The sequence below is a fragment of the Pelmatolapia mariae genome, linkage group LG1 (genome assembly GCF_036321145.2).
Source record: "Pelmatolapia mariae isolate MD_Pm_ZW linkage group LG1, Pm_UMD_F_2, whole genome shotgun sequence".
Lineage (NCBI taxonomy): Eukaryota > Metazoa > Chordata > Actinopteri > Cichliformes > Cichlidae > Pelmatolapia > Pelmatolapia mariae.
In genome coordinates, this window is record NC_086227.1 from 1,459,525 (window position 1) to 1,485,745 (window position 26,221).

Sequence of the window (26,221 nt, forward strand, 5' to 3'; positions counted from 1 at the left end):
CACATAATGGCCTCACATGTGGACAAAGCAGCACTGTGCACACACTAGGCTGTAGTACATCGCACAAATACCCTCCCCGCATCTGTGTGGGAACAACAAGCTCAGAGTGTCATGATGTCACACAAAGCTCATACATTGTGCCTCCATGCAGAAATGCTTCTCACCAACACAGGCAGCTCATCAGTCTGTAAACATTATATATGTGTATATATATATTTATATATATCTATATCTATCTATACATATATATATATATATATATATATATATATATATATATATATATATATATATATATATATATATATATATATATATATATATATGTATAGATATATATATATATGTATATACATGTGTGTGTGTGTGTGTGTGTGTGTGTGTAGATATGAAGGAGGATTCTTTTTTCCTTGGTTCTCATGAAGATATATACACAACTAAAATATCGCTGAAGTTAATGATTGAATGATGTAATTCCTCTTTTGTCCACCAGGAGGGGCCTGAGATCCTCAGTTTAGACTGAATCTAAAATATTTTTTGGACTTTTCATTGCATCTACACTCTCAGCTGATGTGCTCCGGAGCTTTTAGAAGAATCTCACGGTCTTTATCAGTAAGACATAGTGAGAAAGATTTGCTACACATACAGTGATAACAAAGTATAGTAGAGACAAATTGTATACAACTGTGTTATACTAACAAGCTTTATTGAAGTGTTTATACACAAGTTACAGAAATTCCACAGACATTAGAATTGTAGCATAAAGTAGTTATTAATGAGTTATAACAAGCTTTCACACCTTTTATAAATTCTGTACAGGTGTGTGATGTTAAAGCATTTCCTGTTTTTCTACTGACACATTCATATATACAAACCCTGCCATATTAACTTATATTGGCACAATGACAGTGATCAGTTACATTATTAACTGACGCTGACAGGTTACGCTAGGCTGTAATCATCACACCTCGACAGATGAAAGAAAAGCAGATTCAACATCTTCACAGAAAAGTCTTTTCAAATGACTTCAAATAGACAAAGACGAAAGAGGAACAAATGATTTCAGTGATTTCTAACACAATTTTAAAGACACACAAAACATGTATGTCTTGGAAGACACTGAGGAAACAAAGCAAAGCTACAATGAAATGCAAAGCACCTGAGATAAAATGACTACAAATGATATAAAACATCAAAGGAAAGACGCACAATGATGACAAAGAGATGTACAGCAGACAAACTTACACAACATCTTACACACTCAATGTTCTGGGAGAATTAGACAAAGCTGTGTGAGGATAGGTTCCAATTACCACATCAAAAAGATGCGACAGACAAACAAACAAACAAACAAACAAACAAACAATCAAAAACAACTTCCCAAAGACATAAAAGCATTTCAAACAGACACAGAACAACTTCAAAGAGATCCCCAATAACTTCAGATACACGAAAAATTACTTCAAAGAACCCCAAATGGCCACAAAAAGCATCTTCAGTGCAAAGCTCTGAAGGGCCTCTATAACATCTGTGCCCATAGGTCTGTTTCCTTTCATCTGTCCATGTGGACAGTATGTACAGCAGGAAGCAAAATAAACCAACAGATTTGTTGGACCACCACTGTCATGCCGAGGTGGGTGACTTAACTCTAACATGTTACACTAACTGGATACTCAACACTGAAAATGAATATGTATAATAAAAATGTATGAAAGGCAGTATGTCAAGTTGTAGCTTATATAACAACAATCCTGACGTGAGTTATAGGTAATAATGTGAGCTGTGTTTGGTGATGTAACTGTTACTCAGTGTCGGGGAGGGGAGGGGTTAACAGAGGAAGTAATCTCATTAGAGACCTACTTAATGGAATTCTTGTTCTATTAAGCAGGAGCTGTGTCTTTAAGCCTGGTGATGGATAGCACAGCTGTTTCAGAGTTTTTTCTCATTGAGAAAAAGTTTTACTGCCTAGTTTAGAATAAATTGTTTTGTTGGGGTTTTCCTTTTTCAATTTCCAAACTAAACTGGATAGAACTTCATCTTTGGCTCTCTTCCACAGTGTGCCATTGTATCCTGTCTCCCTCCCCTTATTCCCAACCAATCATGACAGCCTGGATGTTTCTTCCTGTTATGAAGGAGTTTTTCCTTCCCACTGTCACTTTCTCGTAGGGGATCGTCTGATCGTCTTGTATTATTGTAAAATCTTTACCTTTATATATAAAGCATCTTGAGACAACAAACCACATGAAATTTTCAAGACTGAAAAACAAATTCAACACCTGCTAAAATCAAACACTGAGAATCAATCAATTTAAATCCAACATCTCATGTTTGTTCACTATAATTGGTAACATAATGATGTCACACTATTAAGCATCATTAAGGTATTAGCAAGTGCTTAATTCAATATTTATCATTACGCCCTGGCAGTATATGGGAATTTTTGATCCTTCTTCTAGAAGTCCAGTTGTCACATCAGACACTGATGTTGAACCAGAATATTGGTCTGGCTCAGAGATCTCCTCTATTTCATCCCAAAGGTGTTCTGTCACTTTGAGCTCAGCAGTCCAGTCAAGTTCTTCCACATCAGACTCACTCATCCATGTCATGTTGGAACAGGAAGGGACATCCCCAAACTCTGCTCACAAAATTGGGATCATGAAAATATTCAAAATGTCTTGGCGTGCTGAGGCATGAAGTGTTCCTGTCACTGGAACAAAGGGGCCGAGCCCAACAGCCCCACACCATAATCCCCCCTCTACAAAACTTTGCACAGTACAGTCAGACACGTAGCGAAGCGTGATTCATCACTCCAGAGAACAAGTCTCCATTGCTCTAGAGTCCAGCGGCGGCGTGCCTTACCCCACTGCATTCTATGCTTTGCATTGCAATTGGTGATGTGAGGCTTTGATGCAGCTGGCCATGGAAACCCATTCCAGGAAGCTCTCTACTGATAATTCATGAGCTAATCTGAAGGCTACCAGAAGTTTGGAGGTCTGTAGTGATGGAGTCTACAGAAAGTTAGTGAACTCCACACAATATGTGCCTCAGCACCCTGATTTTACAAGGCTGCGTTGCTGTTGTTCCCAATCATTTCCACTCTGTGGAATATTCAGTGGAAAGAAAATTTCACAGTTGGAGTTGTTACACATGTGGCATCCATCACAGTATCATGCTGGAATTCACTGAGCTCCTCAGAGCGACACATTCATATTGACTGACTGATGACTGCCTGGCAGCCAAGAGTAGCTAGTGAAAAACTGGCAGTTTGTGTTGCACTTTTTCCAGTTTCACTACTAGAAAGTAGTTAGTGAAAGTTTGCAGACAAGTCAGTGCTTTCCATAAAGTCTGTTTGCAACTAAAGCAATGACAAAAAGATCTTTGGTGCAGCCATGCACCAGCAGCCACTCACCAACTGCTTGAGGAATACATATTTTTCATTAGTGTCTGGTAACTGCCAAGAGCAGACGATAGCATCACAGTGGGACACATCCAAGAAAGAGCCGCAAGTATGAAGAGTTGGACAGCACCAGGCCCTGACATGATTCCCACCTACTGGCTAAAACGGCTAACCTAAGGTCAAACAGTCCTGATCCCCCAAAATCCCCAGAAGGGACCTATTTAACCACTGGCCAATAACCTGCATCAGCACCGCGTGGAAGTTCCTGTTAGGCATCATAGCAGTTAAGGTGAACAGCTAAATGGCTCAATACATGAGCATGTCCCAGAGGAAAATTGGCAGTAACACAGCAACAAAACCCTAAGTGCAATCATCAGGAATACAACGGGGTTGTAGCAGACAACACCAGAGGCTACCTTCAAGCTTCAAGTCACCATTAAGTGCAGGATTTACCAAGGAGATGCTCTGTCACCACTGCTGTTCTGCACAGGCCTGAACCTCCACAGCCAGATGAGACTGACTATGGAAAGGAGCACCGCCTCTATATGGATGAAATCAAGTTGAATGCCAGAAGTCAGACACTGATTGACTGATCCACACCACTAGGATCTAAAGCAACGGCATTGGGACATCATTCAGACTGGAGACATGCAGTTGGAAGGCAAAAAAAGAGAGGGAAGTCAGACCTGAGGGAACTACAGTACCAGACACTCTAAATGGGTAAATGGGAACCATGAAGAGGTCACGAGGGAAGCTGCATCCACCAAAACTCACAGAGAGTAAGACAAGTCCTGAGGAGCCAGCAGAATGGGAAGGACAAGATGCAGGTAATCAACACCTGCTCCCTGCCGCTCCTCAGATACTCCGCTGGATAATAAGCTGGCCAAAGAAGGAGATAGCAGCATCGTTTTCTGATATTTACTATATTGTAGGAGGTGCCGTAAGCGTCAAGTGCAATGTGTGTCAGGGAGCTGTCAGGGTGGAGGCCAGTCTGATCCCTGGCTATTGAGGCTGGCTACTGGGACATGGAACATAACCTCTTTGATGGGGAAGGAGCCTGAGGTAGCGCATGAGGTTGAGATACCAAAAAAAAGCAGTCTAACAATGACATCAGTGGGAAAAAGAGGTAGCGAGATCAAGCTTTTTTAACTTTCACTGGGATGTCTATTTTACTTTGAGCAGTATGCTGAAGAAAGTGCCAAGCACACATGCTTTGTCCTGTATGAAAGGCCTTGAAGGAACACTACAACGGGGCAACCAGGAAAACTGAGCTTTGTATTGTACTCAATTTTTTGGCAGTCCTAACCAAGTAGCTCTTTTTCCTAAACATAAATAAGAAATTTCAAGCCAGGCAATATTTTTTTGGGTGGTAAAGAAAGCAAACAGTAAATAAAAAATATAAATAAAAAGTGTGGGCCTCCAATTATGCTCCAAAATAATAAATATAAAATCTGTATGAAGACAAGTCATTTTAATGTACACATCAAAGGATTGTAGGGGATTCTGGTGCAACTGTAACCAGGAACATAAATAAACAGATTACAACAAACTGCTCTGTGACCGGGACAAATACAAATTAATAATAATGATAATAATGTGACACCTTAGCATGTGCTTGTCCACAGCTGGCCAAAGGAGGAGATAGAAGCCACTGACATGAAGACCAGGATGCTCCTGACCATGCATGGAGGGTTTCACCTCAAGTCCAGCACTTCCTTCCTTCCGCATGCTAAGCGGAAGAAAGGAGGCCGGGGACTGGTGAGTTCCTGTCCAGGATGAGGCAACAACCATCCACGAATACCTCAGGAAGATCGCCCCAACCGACCGCGTGCTCAGCACATAACAGCAGGGTGCAAGATGCTAGCAGGCAGGGCATACATGGAACGCCATAACCAAGTGGCCGGCATAGTATACAGAAACATCTGTGCCGAGTACGGCCTGGAGATCCCGAGGTCAAAATGGGAGACGCCCCCAAGGGTGGTGGAGAATGACCGAGCTAAGATCCTGTGGGACTTCCAGATACAGACGGACAAAATGGTGGTGGCTAACCAACCGGACATAGTGGTGGTGGACAAACAGAAGAAGAAGTGATTGATGTAGCGATACCAGATGACAGCAACATCAGGAAGAAGGAACACGAGAAGCTGGAGAAGTACCAAGGGCTCAGAGAAGAGCTGGAGAAGATGTGGAGGGTGAAGGTAACGGTGGTCCCCGTGGTAATCGGAGAACTCGGTGCCATGTCTAAAACTGTGCCATCTCCAACTCTCTCAGTTACTGCTTACAGCCTGTAGACTGACTTCTGTGTGACAGGTGCAGGCTGAATTTTTTAAAAGAAATCACCATGGTTGTTGGTGCCTTGGTGTTAGTTTAGGTTGGTATAAATGAAATTCACTATTCACTAATGTTAACATCTTCTGTGATTTTGTCTGCTAACATCACAAAGTAACCATCGCCAGGCTATGACCAGATTCAGGGGCTGCATCCTGGACATTTATACAAATGTTAAAACATTTTAACAAATGTTAAAATAATGAAGACTCTTAAAACATTCAATTTGGCTACATTTTCAGGTCCTCCGTGCTTTCAAAGTCTTTCTGTCCACTGGCCAAATGTTTGGTGTAGAGGTCTGAGCACTCCTCACTGCACTGCCAGCATACACTACGCTGTTAAACTTGTGTTTTGTAGTTTTGTCCTTGGAATGAACCAGTTTTTGTCTGAGGATCTGTCTGGGTTAGAAGTACACTGTCATGTTTGGAGAAAATTCTCCCGAGTCTCTGACAAACCTGCTACATAAGGGATGACAGTGTTGTTCCATTTGTCATTCTGTTTCTGCCTGGTTGGTGTCTGACCTTATTTCCTGTGTATCTTGTAGGGTCCTGATCCCCCCAAGTTTGTGTTCCAGAGGGTGGTGGGAGTCAGAGAGTAGGTACTGGTCTGTGTGTGTCGGCTTCTGGTAAACTGTAGTGTTGAGGCTTCCATCTTCCTCGATGCGCACGGCACAGTCCAGATATGGCAAACTGTTATCCTTTGAATCTTCCCTGGTGAACTTTATATTTCTATCCACTGAGTTAATGTGAACAGTGAAGGCTTCTACTTATTTTGACTCCAGGTGTCGTCCACATATCTGTATCAGTGGCTGGGTGCTGTCCCTTTAAAAGAGCCAAGAGCCTTTCTTTCCACTTGCTCCATGTAAAGGTTGCCTACAGTGGGTGACAGTGGGTAGTCCATGGCACATTCATGCTTCTGTTTGTAGAAACCCTGTATCTAAAACATGTGGTGATAAGGCAGAGCTTAACAGTGTGCAAATTGGACTGGAGGTGAAGCTGTTTCTGTTGTGTAAGGAGCTGTTGCGATGTATTTGTTCTAAAAGTCTCCACTTGGACACAGCTACAGTGTAGCCTGTGTATGCTTACATGTAGCTATGTACTTGTATCTCATAGTAGATGTCTAATTGGCTAACTTACACGTTCTGTCTCCAGAAAATAGAAAATAAATTATGCAAAGATGTTTAACTAACATTTGCTGTAACTTAGCAACACAATATCTGTTATCTGTTATCTCCAGCATGGCCAGGCCAGCTTTGATGGTATCATACTGGTTCTGTATACACTGGTATCCCAGATGTTATAAAAGAAACATGATATATTTGGGGCGACCGTGGTTCAGTGGGTTGGGAAGCTCATCTGTAACCGGAAGGCTCTGGATAACAGACGTCTCCGAAAACATCGGAGCACTTTTGCAAATATGTGGTGTCTTGATAAACCGAGCAGATATTTGAAGTTTACACAGCTACATTCTCGATTTGCGGATGTGTGGTACTGATTGGGTTTCCAGTACAGATCGGGTAGCGACCAATGACTGTAGAAAACAGTCTTTGGTAGCGACACAGCTGTCGAATTGGGACAGCCTTCGTCGCGTCGCTGTGACGTAATCTGCCCTCAAATGTGGCCTCCATCGTCACAGGACGATGCAGGACCTGAATTGGGACCAAATCATTGATTGGGACATAGCATACGTAATTTCTTCTTTGTCTTCTTCTGTTTTCTTGGCAGTTGGCAACCCATTGAATTACAGCAGGTAGTTGTGCTGCCCTCTAGTGGAAGAGAATGTAATTGTTCTGCCTGTTACTAATCAGGTGGAAGCAGATAATCTTCCACGGCACACCTTTGTGCCGCACCACAGTGGTTTGGAAACACTGCCTTAAGCAGCCACGTGTAGCAAAGGCCTGCCGCTGCTGGCTGGGACTGCTCATCACTGCAGTACTAGTGAATACACTGAGTAATTCACAGGGCCTGGTTCATCATTCATGAATATCATGTAACCCCAGCAAGATAATACCACCTATCAAAGTATCCAAAGAAATGTCCAGGAAACTTTAAGTGAAATGCTGTTACTGACCTGGTCATTTGCAGTGTCCACATCAGTGAATAGAAGACACACCAGGTGTTATCTCAGTGGGTCAGTGTGTGATTTTAACAACAGCAATCACAGGATTTCCCATTTTGGCATAATTCAGTTCTACTTCCTCACTCTAACTTCAAAGATGGGAGCGCTACCCTTGAAGAGCAGCAGTGGAAAACTTTTAATTATGAGACATTAAAGTATGGAATAGGGAATTCCTCTACTGATGCGTTTCCAGGACTTTCAGTTTCAATCTGAGAAACAGAAAATTCCTAAGAGCAGATAGTCTTTAAAGGCGGTGATGCAGGCAGGACTTCATTACACATGACTGTGAAGCTCATTCTGCTTCTCAGACTCTAGCAGAATGACTTCGGCATCAGTTCCAGTATCATGATAGCTGCTCATCAGGGCATATCCAATCAGTCATTCAGATATATGTCAGTCACCATATTCCTGAAATGTGTATTCAAGCATGAAAAATAGCAGAAAGAATGCCCAGCAATGGCAATAGATATGTGCAGATATCAGTAATGGCAGCCTTCATGGTTCAAGCGCCACATTATCCGCTAACAACGCTAACATTTACAGACTCTCAGCAGAGCCGCCACTTCTAAAATTTGTTTTCTGAAGCCTTTATTTTCATTTGCTCATTTCTAAGCCACATATTTGATCATCAACATACGAAACAAGTAAAATCCAACACTGCCAAAATGCCCATTAAGTACTTGAAATGCTCATCATGTGATGACCGCCATGTGATACCCGGTTAAACCCAATTATACGACTTTAAATATAGTGCCAATACAGAGAGGTGCAGGCTTTTTTTGAGATGAAGAAGAAAATTATGAAAAAATAGGAGACTGCTATTGATATGAAGAAGCAGCTGAGATAAAACCATAAACAGTGTAAAAGATAGATGCAACTATCTTCACATTACCCATTTGTTTCTCATGTTGCAACCACATGTAGCACACTAGTGGCTCTATCTTATATATGTTGTACTTCATTTACCATTAATAAATGTTAAAACTGAGATTATTATTGTTAATAATATTTTAAAATTTGATTCCAGATTTGAGCAAAGTTCGGACCGGAGTATACAGAACATACACCCGTGTAACATGTTTGGGTTATAACTGCTGCTTATTACAGCAAGTGTCTGGGTAGAGCGGAGCATAGGAGCGCAGTTTGTGTTTCACCGCTTCGGTCTCACTTGTTGCTGACGTTTTCCTCCTCTTCCTGATTGGCTAGCTTTAAAACTACTAGATTACTTTTAGAAAAAAGATCGAGTTCAAATATGTGTTTGAAATATGTCTCATTGTTACTCAGTGTAGCAGAAAATAATCGTTCCGATTATATAAACAATTAACGAATGACTTCAATGTAAAGTCTTTCCCATGTACTGATATTCAGGGCTGCAGTTTAGTGTAAGAAGTCTACATATGTGAGGAACAGCTGATTGCCACATTGTTTGCTGTCTCGGTCGAACCTGATTTGCCAACCTGCTGAGGCTGTTAACACATAAGCAGATTTATCCGGTTAAGCCGTTGCCTTCTGATTCGTCCACTTTGCACAGCTACCCTTCAGTAGCGAGCAATTATCAGAGAATCCACATTGAGTTTGACAGTCAAATTTGAAGAAAGGGTTCCTAAGGGCTGGTAACGTGGTTACATCGAGCGGTGTGGCTTTGCGCATCGGTTTCAGTGCGCACACTGGGCGCCGTGGATGCGCGTCCACGGAGAACAACTTAGCCCGACTTCATCTGGAAACCTTCAGCTTTCCTTAACGGCTTATAGATGAAAACTATCCTGGAGGAAACTCTTCGTAGGACAAGGAGCCCGTCAGTCTGCGGCGCACGGCGCAACACCGGCGACCATGTCGGACAACTTCACGGATTTTAACAACGACACCCTGCCGGCGGCCGCCGTCACACATTTAAACTTCCCAGCTCTCATTTTCGGGATTTTCTTGATCATCGTCGTCACCTGTGGAAATGTGCTCGTGTGTATAAGCGTTTACTTGGAGAAAGCTTTAAAAACCACTACAAACTACTTTATAGTGAGTCTGGCATTTGCAGACCTGCTGCTGGCGGTGCTAGTTCTCCCTCTCTTCGTTTACGCAGAGGTAAGAGCCGTATTACCCAACAGGCTTATCAGGTCAGCATTTAGTACAGCATGTGTGCAGATGAGTCTGACTGTGACTCGAAGAAAGCGTCAGACAGAAGATAAGCAGGTATCTCTACATCTCCTGTATATTGCAGTTCAGATGCAACATTAACCAAAAGGAAATGAAAAAAGATATAAAGACTGAAGACCGCAGTGTGGCTTCAAGACTTCACAAAATCCAAGGCGCCCATAAGAACTTTAAAGGCCTGGAGACTATTAAGATAACGATAAATAGACGTAACCAAGACGTACAAACCACTGTGCAAAAATACAAAAAACACATGCTTGCTACAAAAAAACAGTAAAATGCAAACTTTAGACTCCAAACACGTCTAAAATACCCTTAACCTCATAAGACCCGAACTCATCCACAGCATGCATTTTTAATTTCTCTTTGCTATTTGGGCTGATTGGGACCTGATGAATGTATAAAAACAAAGAATTACCTGATTTTTTTTTAAATTTTACCTGATTTTTGCTTCTGAGAAAAATGAGAGCCACATATGAGGACATCGGTTTTAAATTTCAATAGAACAGTGTCAGTAAAACGTCCTCGTAAGTGGATATCAGGCCCTTGTAGAGCAAAATTTAGTATTTTGGTCTAGACAACCCAAAATGTGATGTCCACATATGTGGATGCCAGGTCCTAGGAGGTTAAAGAAAAGAGCATGGAAACACAGAAAATAACAACTCCAAATATATGCACGCAGATGCAAAATAACAAAGATGCAAACAGAAATACAAAAGAAACTGCAGAGTGACAAAATCAGCACATATATTGGTAAAATGATTACCAAAAGAAAATGGCAAAACGACTGCAAAAAGATGCAAAATGTGACCCTTCAGTTTCTAATAATGTGTGAGTGACAGAGCCCTAAAGTACTAGTGGACAGAAAGCTGTTGTCTTGAGTTCATGTGTTTATTAATTATAACAATTCTGGAGGATTAACACTCAGATTGTTGTGACTTAGCGCGGTAGCTAATTATACTCATCAGAAAAAGAGCATCATAAAACAGAGGCGGCTGTTCGTCTTCATCAGGATAAATAAAGACCGAGGGGAGACAGTGGGAGCTTCATTCTGGTGTTGAGAAAAGGTACGACCCATAATTCACAACATCTGCAGGCAAAAGACCAGGATGTAGCCTTGTCTTCAGTATCAGGAGCCACCTGCATGCATGCCTGCCTGTCTAAATATAATAGAGACGCCCTGCTGAGGCTTCCCCTCAAATCCTCCTTAACTGGCTGCATTTGAGATCTTGTTATCTGTGCCAGTGGTCACAGCCAGTTAATCTTCACACCAGTGCTTTGTCCACATGCAGTCACTAGATTAGAAAGTCTGTCTGAAAGTTAACGCCTACTGTGCTCGCCGAAGAAGTCAGGGGACAGAGTCATGCTTCACGCAGGAACGTTTGTGACCCGCTCTGGCACTAAGACAAGAGGATTGGGAATATTTGCAGCGAGTTTCTGTTGACTCAAGGTTTGTGTGTTTTTGTGTTTGTTTATGTGTGTGCAGTTTCAGGGTGGAGTCTGGTCCTTGAACATGCTGATGTGTGATGGCCTGATGACCATGGATGTGATGCTGTGCACCGCATCAATATTTAACCTCTGTGCTATCAGTGTGGACAGGTATACCTCTTTACGTTGCTCCTACACGCTTGCTTTTACTGTCAAAGGCATTTGACAGTAAAAGATGAGAAGATGAGTCTGAAAGGTGACAACTAACAAAAACACAGCAGATACTGTGATTAATCCCTCGGCTGCTCTGGACACAAATACTTGCTACAAAGAAGAAAACGTAATATTAAAAAGGGAATTTCATCATATAGTTATTTCATTCAGATAACAGTGTAATCCAGATGTGCTCCTCACATTTTGTTTCCTATAAAAACATTAAGTTCCAAACTGAAATTCAAGTTAAGAACAAGTATTGCTAAAACGAATGTTTCGTGGACTCTGTACCACCACATCCACGCTAAACTGAAATTTCTCTATTTTTAAAGGCCAATGTCAGGTTTTTTCAGTCTGGTGAATTACCCATTAATATGGCTGTTGTAGCTTTATGGGTCATGCTAACTTTGCAACTTTGGTGATTTGGAAGAGAACTGATCATTTACGAGAGAGCATGAAAAGGTACAAGGTCACTGCAGCTTTTCAAAAAGCCTGATTTACTATAAATCATTACAGCTGAAATAAAATGACAGAAAATATAGCTGCTTAGGACGGATATATTCGTTTGCCAAGTTAAATCAATGTTGAGCCATGGGAGGTTGTAATAAATCAAAATTGTTTTTTGAATTCTCTCAAAGGCACAGCCACCACAAAATATTACTCTTGACCACTGCAGCCAGTGAGTAAAGTCATCCTGAGTTCAGGACCACCATCAGGCCGGGGTCCTTCTGTGTGGAGTTTGCATGTTCTCCCCGGGTACTCCCACGTCTCCCACAGTCCAGAGACATGCAGTTAGTGGGGTTAGGTTAAATGGTTGTCTGTGTCTGAGTTAGCCCTGCGACAGACTGGCAACCTGTCCAGGGTGCCTCACACCCTAAGACTGCTGGGATAGGCTAGAGCAGCGGTCCCCAACCCCCGGGCCTCGGACCGGTACCGGTCCGTGAGTCGTTTGGTACCGGGCCGCGAGAGTTGAGGCTCAGGTGTGAAATGTATGGTTTTCAGGGTTTTTATCGGTTTTCAGCGTTATTTAGCGTTATCGTTTTTATCGTTAACTCGGTTTTCCTGGGTCTTTTCACGTGTGTTATGAATAAATCTTCTTTTTTTCGGTACCGGTACTGGTTTTATTTTGTTGTATTTATCCGCGACACCTTAAAGGCCAGTCCGTGAAAATATTGTCGGGCATAAACCGGTCCGTGGCGCAAAAAAGGTTGGGGACCGCTGGTCTAGAGGAAAAGCTGCGTGAAAACCTTATTCTGTTTAACATCAATTTTTTTAAATGAAATTTTCATAGAGGGGCTAAAAATTCTGTCCCTGTCTAAACGTCAGCAGACAGTCATCCAAAGCCTTTAATAGACTGAGTTTTTGTTCACTTTACAAATGACTGTCAAAGCTCCAGGTCTATCTTTTTATTTAAAACCTCCAAACAACGCTTACGTACCCAGCGTGATCGATCAAGGTAAAAAGTATAACTTGACAATAACTATGACTGAATTAGTCTCCGGAGTCTTTGCTCAGTGACACGAGGACAGAGAATTATTTTTGTAACTCAGAATAATTCAGCTTTGACACTGAAATTTACATTTTTAACCTTATACATTTGAAGTAACAGGAAATTCTGAAATGAAAATCATGCAATATAAACTCTGAACAGCTGTGTTACTGTAAGAATAACAGTTTTTTCCAGTGTTGTGAACCAGGCTGAGACTTCCTGTCAGAATGTTTCCTAGGACAAAGTTTAGATTATTTTACCTCTTTTACTTACCAAAAGACTATTTACCAGTATTTAATGTATTTAATGATAGCCTTACTAAAAATGATTGGACAATCAAATTTGGACTACGCATAGACTACGAATGCAAACCAAAATGCTTGCAAGCCCTCGAGATCATGATGTTAAACATACCCTTGTGAACGCTTCTTTCTTTCTGCAGGTTTATTGCCGTGTCCATTCCACTAAACTACAACCGCAAACATGTGGACCATCGTCAGCTCATCCTGCTATCTGCCACCTGGCTGCTGGCCTTAGCAGTGGCCTCGCCTGTCATATTTGGCATCAACAACGTACCTAACCGTGATCCCACAGAGTGTAAATTGGAGGACAACAACTATGTGGTCTATTCCTCAGTCTGCTCCTTCTTCATTCCTTGCCCCATCATGGTCCTGCTCTACTTTGGGGTTTTCCGCGGGCTGCGTCGCTGGGAGGAGACCCGTAAGGCCAAACTACGAAGCAGCATCGAGGCCTGCAGGAAGCTGCAGCACGCTGCCATCACCACGACCCTCGCCCCAGTGCCAGGCACCATCCCTGGACCTCTGCCCATGCCTCTGCCCAGGATTATCGAGAGAGATCTAGCCCAGTCTCGCATGGATGATTCTGGCGACTACATACAACAGGAGATTCCTTATCCACGGCAGTACAGAGAGAACTCGGTGCCTACGCTGACCTTCAGCCAGCAGCAAATGAAGAAGAGAGCCAAGCTCAACAACAGGGAGAGGAAAGCTATGAAGGTCCTGCCTGTCGTAGTAGGTGAGTGCCTTTATTGGTGAGCCAGCAGCACCCGAGGACCGTTAGTGTTACCAAGCTTTAGTCCAAATCAGTGTTTTACAACTCTGGATGGATAGTTGACAGAAGCAGCGCTGCTGTGATAACCTGCACTGTAGGATTTGATCTGTAGCTCCTCTGCCTGCTGTCGAAACACGTTGACCTAAGTGCTCCTGTTATTTCTAGCAGGCTTTTCGCTGTCGCTCGGTTTACGTTCATTCATCCACATCAATGGTTCGAGTCGGCAGGAGGTTTGTGTTGTGATCGCTAAAAAGGGAGACGAATCAGAGTTTCCTGAGCTCATTTCATGTTGGTCAGCTGGCATCAGAAATGTTTTGGGAAAAGCAGAAAGCAGCGTGTCACAGTTCTCTTATGGTGCCTCCGTCCAAGCACACACGAGCTGTGCTGCAACCTCAGAGGCTGCAAATGAAGCTGACATAGTTCTTCTGTAAGTCGAAAAGCCACAAGTATAAATGAAATCAAGTTAAAACTGATTTAGGACACTTTCTCATGGGGAGTATGACCTTTAATACAAGTGTAACAGTGAATTAGGTTTTATAATCTTTCTAATCTAATATAAATAATGTTAGCTGAATGTTGCTGTTGAACACTGTCCATCAAATGAAAGCCCGTCCAGGGCTTGGTTTATTTATTTGGGAAGCGCATCTGTAACCAGAAGGTTGCCGGTTCGATCCCCAGGCTCTCTGTCCTGGTCGTTGTGTCCTTGGGCAAGACACTTTACCCTACCGCCTACTGGTGATGGCCAGAGGGGCCGATGGCGCGATATGGCAGCCTCGCTTCTGTCAGTCTGCCCCAGGGCAGCTGTGGCTACAACTGTAGCTGCCTCCACCAGTGTGTGAATGTGAGAGTGAATGAATAGTGGAATTGTAAAGCGCTTTGAGGGCCTTGAAAAGCGCTATATAAATCCAATCCATTATTATTATTAATAACACATTTTTCAATGATCCTCTTTTTTTAACAAACATTCAGTGACAGTTTTATTAGTAGGTTCTAAAATATATTTATTACCTTTATGATCCGTAATGAAATTATATAAGTAATTATAAGTACTTTTTGAAAGGAATAAAACCTTTAAACATACACTTAAATACTTATTTTGTTAAATCTAACTCATAGATGGTTGAAAATTAAAACGTTTTCGAGAAGGTTACTTCTGCTGTTGCAGAATGGGGTCAAAATCTTCCCAGTGGTAACCAAAATGAAGTCACCTGAAATAGTTTCACTTCACAGGTGTGCCTTGTCAGGGTTCATATTATGGCAAGAACCAATCAACTAAGTAAAGAGAAACAACAGCCCATCATTAGTTTAAGAACTGTCAGTCAGGTGTCCCCAAGTGCAGTCACAGAAACCATCGAGCACTACGATGAAGCTGTCTCACATGAGGACGCCCCAGGAAAGGAAGACCCAGAGTCACCTGTGCTGCTGAGGACACATTCATCCGAGTCACCAGCCTCAGAAATCACAAGTTAGCAGCAGCTCAGATTAGAGCCCAGATAGATGCCACACAGAGCTCCAGCAGCAGACACATCTGTACATCAGCTTGGTGGACCAGCATGGCTACCACAGCATCCTGCAGCAACATGCCATCCCATCAGTGTTTGGTTGGACCATCATTTATTTTCAACAGGACAATGACCCCAAACACACCTCCAGGCTGCGTGAAAGTGATGGAGTGCTGATGGCCTCCACAGTCACCTGACCTAAACCCAGTGGAGATGGTTTGGGATGAGATGGAGCGCAGAGTGAAGGCAAAAGGACCAACAAGTGCTCAGCATCTCTGGGAACTCCTTCTGTTGGAAAACCATTTCAGGAGACGACCTCATGAAGCTCATGGAGAGAAGGCCAAGAGTGAGCAAAGCAGGAATCAAAGCAAAGGGGGGATATTAGGAAGTAGCTCAAATATAAAACATGTTTTATATTTGTTTTTAACAACTGAAGATTCATTTGAACTCAAATGTAACATTTTGCTGTGGGGTTTGCTGCACTTGTGCAATAACTCTACTTTGAATTAGGGAACTTTTTCCTCTTATGTTGAGATATGATATGGTAGCCTCAATCACCTAAAGCATAAAGTAAACAGAACTGTCTTACTCTCTGCCCTGAATGCAGGACTCTAATAATAATACCACGACTTTCAAAATGTGCACCAGAGATTAAGTAAAGCACAAGTGAAGCACATTGTTTTATAAGATCACAAACACATTACTTGTAAATTAATTCTACCAACCTAACCAGAGCTTGGTTTCCAATTTCCATTTTCAAAATTGCACAAAGTTTTTGGAACATACAACTCAGTGTAACTGATTTATCTATGTAGAATATGCACATATAATACAGTTGAGTGCGTAATCACATTTCAGTCATTCAGTCCTTTGGTTTGTTGTAAACGCATGTTGTGAGAGTAAGCCTAACAGGAACCTTTAATAGAGCACAGTGTATCACATTTTTATATATTAAATTAACTCTGAAAGAATGTCCTGTGGTCAGGCTGAAACCATTACTCACTCTGTGGTGGCAAAGAAAACCATCTCTCTTCTCTTTATTTTTTCCTCCATGGAAAATCCTTACAGGCCATCTTACAGTGAATTTGATCTTTTGTGTGTGTGTGTGTGTGTGTGTGTGTGTGTGTGTGTGTGTGTGTGTGTGTGTGTGTGTGTGTGTGTGTGTGTGTGTGTGTGTGTGTGTGCGCTTCACCTGGGGAGGTCACTGGTCTGTCACAGAATGACACAGAACCATTCACACTCCACACCAAAGGGTCAGATGTGCAACAGATTTCAACCCAAGACTTTCTTGCTGTGAGGCAGCAGTGCTGACTATACCTGACAGCATTTACCAAATCACAAATAATCATATATGAACCTATTTGCTCAAAATATCAGTGCCACAGGGGCGTCACATTTGTAGGTAAATGCCCTTTTCAGACCATTACTTAACCCAACACCTGAGGAACAGAAACAAAGATTGTGACCATATTTAATACTTGTGGCCAGCTGCTGACTTTGTCACAATCATTTTGGCTGCTCATTTTTTAAATTATCCTCTTTGTATTCTGTAGGTTTTCTGTACAGACAAGTGGTAGCTGTTACACAGACCACTAAAAGATTGGACAACTGTAAGAAAAAGCAGGAAAAACAAGGGAATGTTGTTTTTGGGAGCTTGTTGTTGACTGAGAGCTGGCTGGAGACGAGTTTAGCCTGGCACATGGAGAGCTGGAGCTATGGATGAGTAACTAGTTTGGTAGAATTGAGCAGGCGTTTAATAGACTAGCAGAATATACACACTGGGAGGCTGCTGCGTTGTTATGGTTCAATGAGCAAAGAGCTGTGGGATGGCCGTTTAATGAGAGGAAAGTGGGGGATGTACATTTATGACAAAAGAAGACTTGCCTGGTCTAGGTTTGGTGTGACGCATACAGACACTGACAGTTAGCCAAGTCTACAGTCAGGCTGAGTGGAAGTGGCAGAGCCGGGTATTTAAAGGGCTTGATGACTGAGTAAGCTGCAGCTGCTAAAGCTCTGGTTCCAATACACCTGCCCCACACACACACACACCTGCCCCACACACACACACACACACACACACACACACACACACACACACACACACACACACACACACACACACACACACACACACACACACTACCAGACACAGGGACAGAGAGACTCTACAGGACTAATGGCAGGTCAACCTGACCCAGGAAGGGATGTGTGGGGGAGTCAGATTTGGAAGCTACAATACTACTCGTTATCCAAATGTCATTATCAGTATATATATATATAAAACACCCATCTCGCCCCTGCGGGCGGTTTATCCTTCAAGCTCGGGTCCTCTACCAGAGGCCTGGGAGCTTGAGGGTCCTGCGCAGTATCTTAGCTGTTCCCAGGACTGCGCTCTTTTGGACAGAGATCTCCGATGTTGTTCCCGGGATCTGCTGGAGCCACTCGCCTTCACCCTCCACATCCTCTCGAGCTCCTCTCTGAGCCCTTGGTATTTCTCCAGCTTCTCGTGTTCCTTCTTCCTGATGTTGCTGTCATTGGGATCGATCACTACGGCCGTCTTCTCCTGTTTGTCTACCACTACTATGTCCGGTTGGTTAGCCACCACCATTTTGTCCGTCTGTATCTGGAAGTCCCACAGGATCTTAGCTCGGTCATTCTCCATCACCCTTGGGGGCATCTCCCATTTTGACCTCGGGACTTCCAGGTTATACTCGGCACAGATGTTCCTGTACACTATGCCGGCCACTTGGTTATGGCGCTCCATGTATGCCTTGCCTGCTAGCATCTTGCACCCTGCTGTTATGTGCTGGATTGTCTCAGGGGCATCTTTACACAGCCTGCACCTGGGGTCTTGCCTGGTGTGATAGACCCCAGCCTCTATGGATCTTGTGCTCAGAGCTTGTTCTTATATGTATATATATGTATATATATATACATATATACATATATATACATATATATACACATATATATATATGTATATATATGTATATATATACATATATATATGTGTATATATATATATGTATATATGTATATATATGTATATATATGTGTATATATATATATATATATATATATATATATATATATATATATATATATATATATGTATATATATATATATATATATATATATATATATATATATATATATATATATACATATATATATATATATATATATATATATATATATATATATATATATATATATACACACACACAGGGCTCTAGACTAACTTTTTGCCACGGTTGCACTGGTGCGCCTTTTCTTAGGCTAGGGCTGGGTATCATCACTGATTTCTATAATCCATTCGATTCCGATTCACAAAGTCCCGATTTGATTCAACTTTGCCTCAGACAGTCACAAATATTATAATTCTGATCATTTATCAGTACTGACACTAGACTTTATCAGAGATGGGAGCATCACAGCAGATGCCTTTGTGTCAAAGTAACTGAGAATAAAACACAGAAAAACATGAAGCAGATTTTCCTGGCCTGGATTTTTATAGCAGATAATCTTAAAAATATTCTGCATTTTGCACAATTTTAAAAAATATTAAATTTCTTCAGTATTGAACAGCAGAAATTAGGCTTTCTTGTCCGAGGTCATTTAATTAAAAAAAATTAAAAATAAAAATTAAAAAAGACAGCGGCCGACAGCGCTGTAAATAACAGTAGACTGATGGAATAATGCAGAAAACAGAGATTTGAGAGAGAGAGAGAGAGAGAGCTGTGCATGAAGTGTGATTTTTATCGTGGTGGAAGCAAAACAGCAAAAGTCAGAGTGAATTCATGACGATGTTTATCAAATGTGAAGCATAGTTTGATCTTCTTTTGCTGCTGGTTCAGTGAGTTTTGGTTGGAGAGAGACAAAATCTGTAGATCAGAATCAGCGCAAAAAAGACGTAAACACAGCGCGGACCCGACGCATCAGAGTCAGCGAGCTGTCGGCTTTCAACCCCGACGGCGTGTCCGTGTACGGGCCGCCGGGTGAGAAAGCCGAGAAAGAGAAAGCTGATTCTGATGCGTCGGGTCCGCGCTGTGTTTACGTCTTGTGTGGAGTCCATGTACCTGCTCTCATTTGCTGTTTGGTGGTTGTTGAAATAGTTTTGTGAGCTTTAACCTGAGATTCTGGCGTTTCTGGCAAAATAAGGTTATATTTAAAAGTCGATTCAGGATTTAATGAATCGATATCGCTTTATTCATGCTACTCACCTCTCTCTCTATCCGCCTGCACCTTCAAATGTACACACGAAGGACTACAGGAATATCTGGACCACGACCAATCAGAGAGGCCCCGCCCCTGAGTGTCTCTGATTGATTTAGACCATGATAGGGGCATAATGTGTGTCTGCTGTTGACCACACGGAGACTTTCAGAGTTGCAGAGTTTTTTGGGCTTTTTTACTCGAACAGTTGGTCGCACCGGTGCGACCTAAAATTTTTTATGGTCGCACCATTGAAAAATTGGTCGCACTCTAGAGCCTTGCTATATATCTATATCTATATATATCTCTCGCTCTATATATATATAGAGAGAGAGAGATAGATAGATATAGATATGTATATACTACTGGTCAAAGGTTTGGACACACCTTAACGCCTTTCTACATTGTAGATACAAACTGAAGACATCAAATATATGAGGCAAGATTTATGGAATTTTGTAGCAAAGAAAAAAATGATTCACTCTAAACATGTTTTATATTTCAGATTCCTGACAGTGCTTTAATTCAATTCAATTCAGTTTTATTTATACAGCACCAAATCACAACAGTCGCCTCAAGGTGCTTTATTTTGTAAGGTAGAGCCTACAATAATAGATACAGAGAAAAACCCAACAATCATATGACCCCCGACAGAACCAGGCTCAGGGAGGGGCGGGGCCATCTGCTGTGATTGGTTGGGGCGAGAGAAGGAAGACAGGATAAAGACATGCTGTGGCCACCCTTTGTTGACAGCTCTGCAAACCCTCGGCCTTCTTTCAGTGAGCTTCATGATGTAGTCACCTGAGATGGTTTCACCTCACAGGTGTGCCTGTCAGGGTTCATTTGTGGAATTTCTTGCCTTCTTTATGGAGTTGGGACCATCAGTTTCGTTGTGCAGAGGTCAGGTTGGTGCACAGCTGACAGCTCTATTTGACAACTGTTACAATTCATATTATGGCAAGAACCAATCAGCTGAGTAAAGAGAAACGACACTCCATCATTACTTTAAGAACTGAAGCTCAGTCAGTCTGGAAAATTACATAATTCCTTTATGGTCAAATAGCTGCTAAGAAACTACATGGAATCCTGTTAAGACACCATTTTAACCACCACCAAGAAAAAGAAACAAGCAGAAGAGATTTGTTTGGGCCAAGAAACAGAAGGAGTGGACATCAGACCAGTGGAAATCTGTGCTTTGGTCTAATGAGTCCACATTTGAGATCTTTGGTTCCACCTGTCGTGTCTTTGTGTGACACAGAAAAGGTGAACGATGGTTCCTACTGTGAAACATGGAGGAGCAGGTGTGATGATGTGGGGGAGCTTTGCTGGTGACACTGTTGGGGATTTATTTAAAATTGAAGGCACATTGAACCAGCATGGCTACCACCAGTGTTGGGACTAACGCGTTATTAAGTAACGCGTTACAGTAACTACATTATTATTGTGGTAACGAGCACGGTAACTAGTTATTATGCCAAAACCAGGAACGCGTTACTCGTTACTGGGATTTAGATAGGCTCGTTATTCGTTACTTCGTGTGGTGGATATCGTGGAGCTTCCACAGATTCAATAACATTAGCAAGTGGTGGAAGCCAGCAGGTGGATGAAGGAAAAGGGAGGCAAGAGGAGAGACCCGAAGCGGCCGCCGGTCCGCGTGTCAGGTGAACTGAACTTCAGGTAAGAAGTTATGACCTGCAGTCTATCGGAGTCAGATATAAACCAAGTTTAGGTGGAGTTTATTTTCGGTATGCTGACATTTTCGTACTGCGTACTAGCTAGCATGACGGAGTTTCTATACAGCTGGGTGGGTGCTATGATGTTACTGATGTTGAACTTTATTTTGTTCATACGGTTAATTATTAGAGTTTCCAACCGTCCCCTAAAAAACAGAATCGTCTCGTATTCAGAGAAAATATTACGCGTTTCGTATTGAGGTGAAAAGGAACACAGTTTGTCCCGGACTTCAGCTACAATGAAAAAGACACAAAGCTGGATTTATTCTGTCGTTACGCTGCACAGCTGCTTCTTCTTCTCTCATTCTCTCCCCTCCCTCTCCTGTTTCTACTTCAATCACCAAACTGATCAATGATCAGCTGATCGGCTTTTCTCTCTTGTTTATTTATCGCCCACTTTGCGCCAGAAAGAGGAAACCAGCGGATGTCGCGCTAAACAACAGCAGCACGTTTAAGCTTGATCAGCTGTTGTTAGAATTTATTTAATATTAATTTCTAGTGTCAGCTGATGTTTGCTGGAGCCACAGCCGTAAAAGCTGCTGGTCATGATGTCGGTTTGGATATGTGGTGAGAGGGAAACATGAAGATGAAACCAGGAGATGTCCTTACTGAATCATCAGAGCTGAACAGGTGATGGAGAAACAGGTTTACCTTTTAGGTGACATGAATGAGTTGAAGGGAAGTTATGAACTGTTTCTGAGAGACAAATAACACCAGGATCCTTTTCTATGTAGCTGACAGCTGGTAACTGTGCAGGGGCGGGTCTAGCAAAGTTTTGCCAGGGGGGCCAGGTAGGGCATTAACAGGGAGAGGGGGGCACAAGGAAATACTTTTCTTTATTATTCTCATTTAAAATGTCTCGCTTTTAAAAAAAATAATTATCTGAGTCTTACAACAAACGATTGATAGATTGATACATATATACCATCAGAACAGTGTACATCACTGTCACAACAGTGTTTGTTTTCATTCAAAGGCTTTATGATTTTTCCTATAATGGTGGGCTGGTCTCTAGTCAAAATGCCCGGGACGATTTTTTTGTCCCAGTCCAGCTCTGTATGCAGCTCATCTGCAGTCTGGTGTTACCTACATCTTCCTATTCGGAAGGCAGAATTTCCAAGTTCTGAGTACAATCAAAAGCACCACGACTGCAGTTTTTGTTTTGGATGTAAAAAGCGCGCATGATGCTGTGACGTAGGCTAGAATCATGGCGGAGGTCAACGACGGTCCAGGCGTGGGATTTCTCTCGTGGAAATGTGCACATTATTTTTTCCTTTCTATTGGTAGGTGGCACAGTGCACTTGTGGCAAGTAAGCAAGCTAGAAGACTGGCAATCTTGCTGGGTATCCAGTTACGGAAGCAACACATTAACAAGAGAATTCTGAGTAAAACCAAAGTTACTTTCCCTAGTAACTAGTTACTTTGAAAGTAACGAGTAACTTGAAGTAACTGAGTTACTTTTTTAGAGAAGTAACTAGTAATGTAACTAAGTTACTAATTTAAAGTAACTTACCCAACACTGGCTACCACAGCATCCTGCTGCTACATGCATCCCATCATTTATTTTTCAACAGGACAATGACCTCAAACACACCTCCAGGCTGTGTGAGGGCTGTTTGACCAAAGAGTGGTGGAGTGCTGTCCAAACTTTTGACTGGTGTGTGTGTATGCTCATATGAATCTGTCAGTTACAACTTGAAGTGAAATGAAACTTGATTTCCCTTTTGTACGCTCTCCACAGGTTGCTTCTTGTTCTGCTGGACTCCATTCTTTGTGGTCCATACGATGCGAGCTGTGTGTCTGACATGCAGCATCCATCCTGGTCTAATGAGCACTGTCACCTGGTTGGGCTACGTCAACAGTGCTCTCAACCCCATCATTTACACCATCTTCAACACAGAGTTCAAAAAATTCTTCAAGAAATGCTTCCGCAGCTGCTGCTGACAACAGATTTCCCACCACAGACTGCAGTGAGCTGAAGGCGGAATGAGGAGACTGGGAATGGGTTTTGGAAGGATTTACAGGATTTACAGCATATGACTTCTGCTGGAAAATCAGAGGTCTTCAGTTTAACCACTTACTTATGGTTGATAGTGGCTTGCTGACAACTTATTAAGATTGCTTCTAAGTTGCAAATACTGATCTTATAAATTCCATATCTGGGTCTGTTTTCTCCATTGATGATGTGATTTTGTGATCCCCATGGATTACTGCCTAGAAAAAACTAACAGTGCATTTGTGGAAAGCTACAGAAAACAGAGGAACACAGCCTCCCTTATTGAAAACAGAGATTTCACTTTGTCTACACGGCACTTTTTTGAAATATACTGTCCATCAGCCTTGGCTGGCTGGGGTTAATGTGAGCCAGTTCCACTGAAGGACATGAGGATTTGTATAGAGCCTGAGCAGCATTACTGCCTGAAAGGATAATCTCAGGGCAAAACATCTCCAAGGATACGGAAAGACTGAGTAAGCTTCAACAGAGCAGAATGACAAGCAGCTAAAAGCAGCTTCAAGAGTAAAAAATTGATCTAAAATCAGCCACTCATGCCTACTGTTATGAATAAGCATAAAGAAACAGTTTGGCATGATGTGTTTCTTGCAGACAGATAAAGAAGATAAACACCGGTCTCATGTTTGTGTGGTAAATATGAAGCTACAGCCAGCAGCTGCCTAGCTTAACTTAGCTCAGAGTAGCTTAGCTTAGCTTAGCATAAAGGCTGGAAAGAATAGAAACATTAAAAACATTGTACAGCTCTGAATTATTGCCATCTCGGCCACATAGTAGCAATTTTCAGTCATTAGAAGCAGAATTAGTAATCAGTGCTCGCTTATGAGTTACCCACTGAATAAAGACTTTTATAGTATTAGATGTGATTAGCGGCACAGCAAGATGCAACAGGTGATGGACAGTTGTAGTCAAACGCTGAAATGTGCACACCTAACAATGTTGAATTTGAGACAAATTCCAAATTCACATAACACATAAGTACTTTGTAAACTTGACGTTACAAGAAAGGGTGTCGGATCAGGTTTTATGAGCTGCTAATATACACGAGGTGTTTCCAAAGGGTTGGAAGGATTACGGATACTCTCACTTGCCAAGCATTATAAAGCTTATTTAACTTGGATTAAATTGTGATAAAGAATCACACATAGGGTTACAAGCCCTACTTTGACTCTGCTCAGAAGACTGTATTGCCTCCTTTACATTACCAGTCTAGAATCTAGTGTGCGACCTTTTCCAGCCTTTATGCTGATCAAAGCTAAGCTAAACAACCTCTGGCTATAGTGTGAGTGTGTTTGACTGAGTGGAAGGATATAATGATGTTGTGTTTATTCTGTCTTCAGGTAAGAAACCATTCAAGTGTTTAAGGAGCTTGCAAAGAAAAGCGTCTGGACTTCTTTAAGTTGCTTGAAGACGTTTCACCTCTCATCCGAGAAGCTTCTTCAGTTCTAAGGTCAAATGGCCGAGAGTCCCAGATTTAAACCCTGTGGGAGTATCCCCCCAAAAGGGACAAAGGACCCCCTGGTGATCCTCTAATCACATGAGCCAAGGTGTGAAAGTGGGTGTGGGACCTAATCAGCCAGGGTTTCGGGTGAGCTCATTGTGAAACCTGGCCCCACCTTGTCATGTGAATTCCTGAGGTCAGATGGCCCAGGATGTGAGTGGGCATTAAGGCGTCTGGGGAGGGAACTCAAAACTGGATTATAGATGGCAGACAGTTGGCGTCGTAAACCACCGCCTCTGTTCAAAGATGGTCACTCACAGTGGACATAGATGGCCTCTTTCACTCCTCTTTCAAACCATCTGTCCTCTCTGTCCAAAATGTGAACATTGGCATCCTCGAAAGAGTGACCTTTGACCTTTAGATGCAGATGGACTGCTGAGTCCTTTGTCCCTTTTGGGGGGATACTCCCACAGGGTTTAAATCTGGGACTCTCGGCCAATTGACCTTAGAACTGAAGAAGCTTCTCGGATGAGAGGTGAAACGTCTTCAAGCAACTTAAAGAAGTCCAGACGCTTTTCTTTGTAAACTCCTTTGACTACGATGACCTGGATGACTGAGAACCTTCACAGACACATTCAAGTGTTTCCATACATAATAGATTGAATACATTTTTTGATATAATGAAAAGTTCACATCAGTTTAGTTTAGACTGCTTCTAGATCAGGCATGGCTAATCTGTAAAACTGTGCATCAGATCTTGTCGTATGAATTGTCAGGTACAGTTAAGCATTTTAACTGCCTAACTGATTTTAGCTGAAAATAGAAAAATGTTTTTCCTTCGGAGAAAGAGGATTTTGGAACGAGACCCAAAGTGTGAAAGATAATAATATTTAGTCATGAACTGCTGACATGTAATGAGCTGGTGTGAACCTCTTCAATGGTATACAACACTGAATATAGCGCAGTCGAAACTAGCTTACTTTAACTGCTTTAAAGTAATTTTAAGATGTGTATTAATGAAATGATTCATATAATATTAGTAGCTTGATGCCTTAAATTCAAAGGATGTTCTTGTCCATCGTGATAGAACTGATCCATCTAAAACATGCAAAAACATGTAAGCTGT

General features: G+C 42.0%; 1 protein-coding gene across 1 annotated transcript; it reads left to right on the top strand.

The window, feature by feature from the left end:
• The first annotated feature begins 708 nt into the window (after positions 1-708).
• On the top strand, positions 709-25,611 carry drd4b (dopamine receptor D4b). Its single transcript, XM_063469716.1, has 4 exons — positions 709-9,922; positions 11,478-11,590; positions 13,564-14,156; positions 23,385-25,611. Exons 1-4 carry the CDS (start codon positions 9,674-9,676, stop codon positions 23,585-23,587), a joined length of 1,158 nt encoding a protein of 385 aa, XP_063325786.1. The 5' UTR covers positions 709-9,673; the 3' UTR covers positions 23,588-25,611.
• Positions 25,612-26,221: the final 610 nt, after the last annotated feature.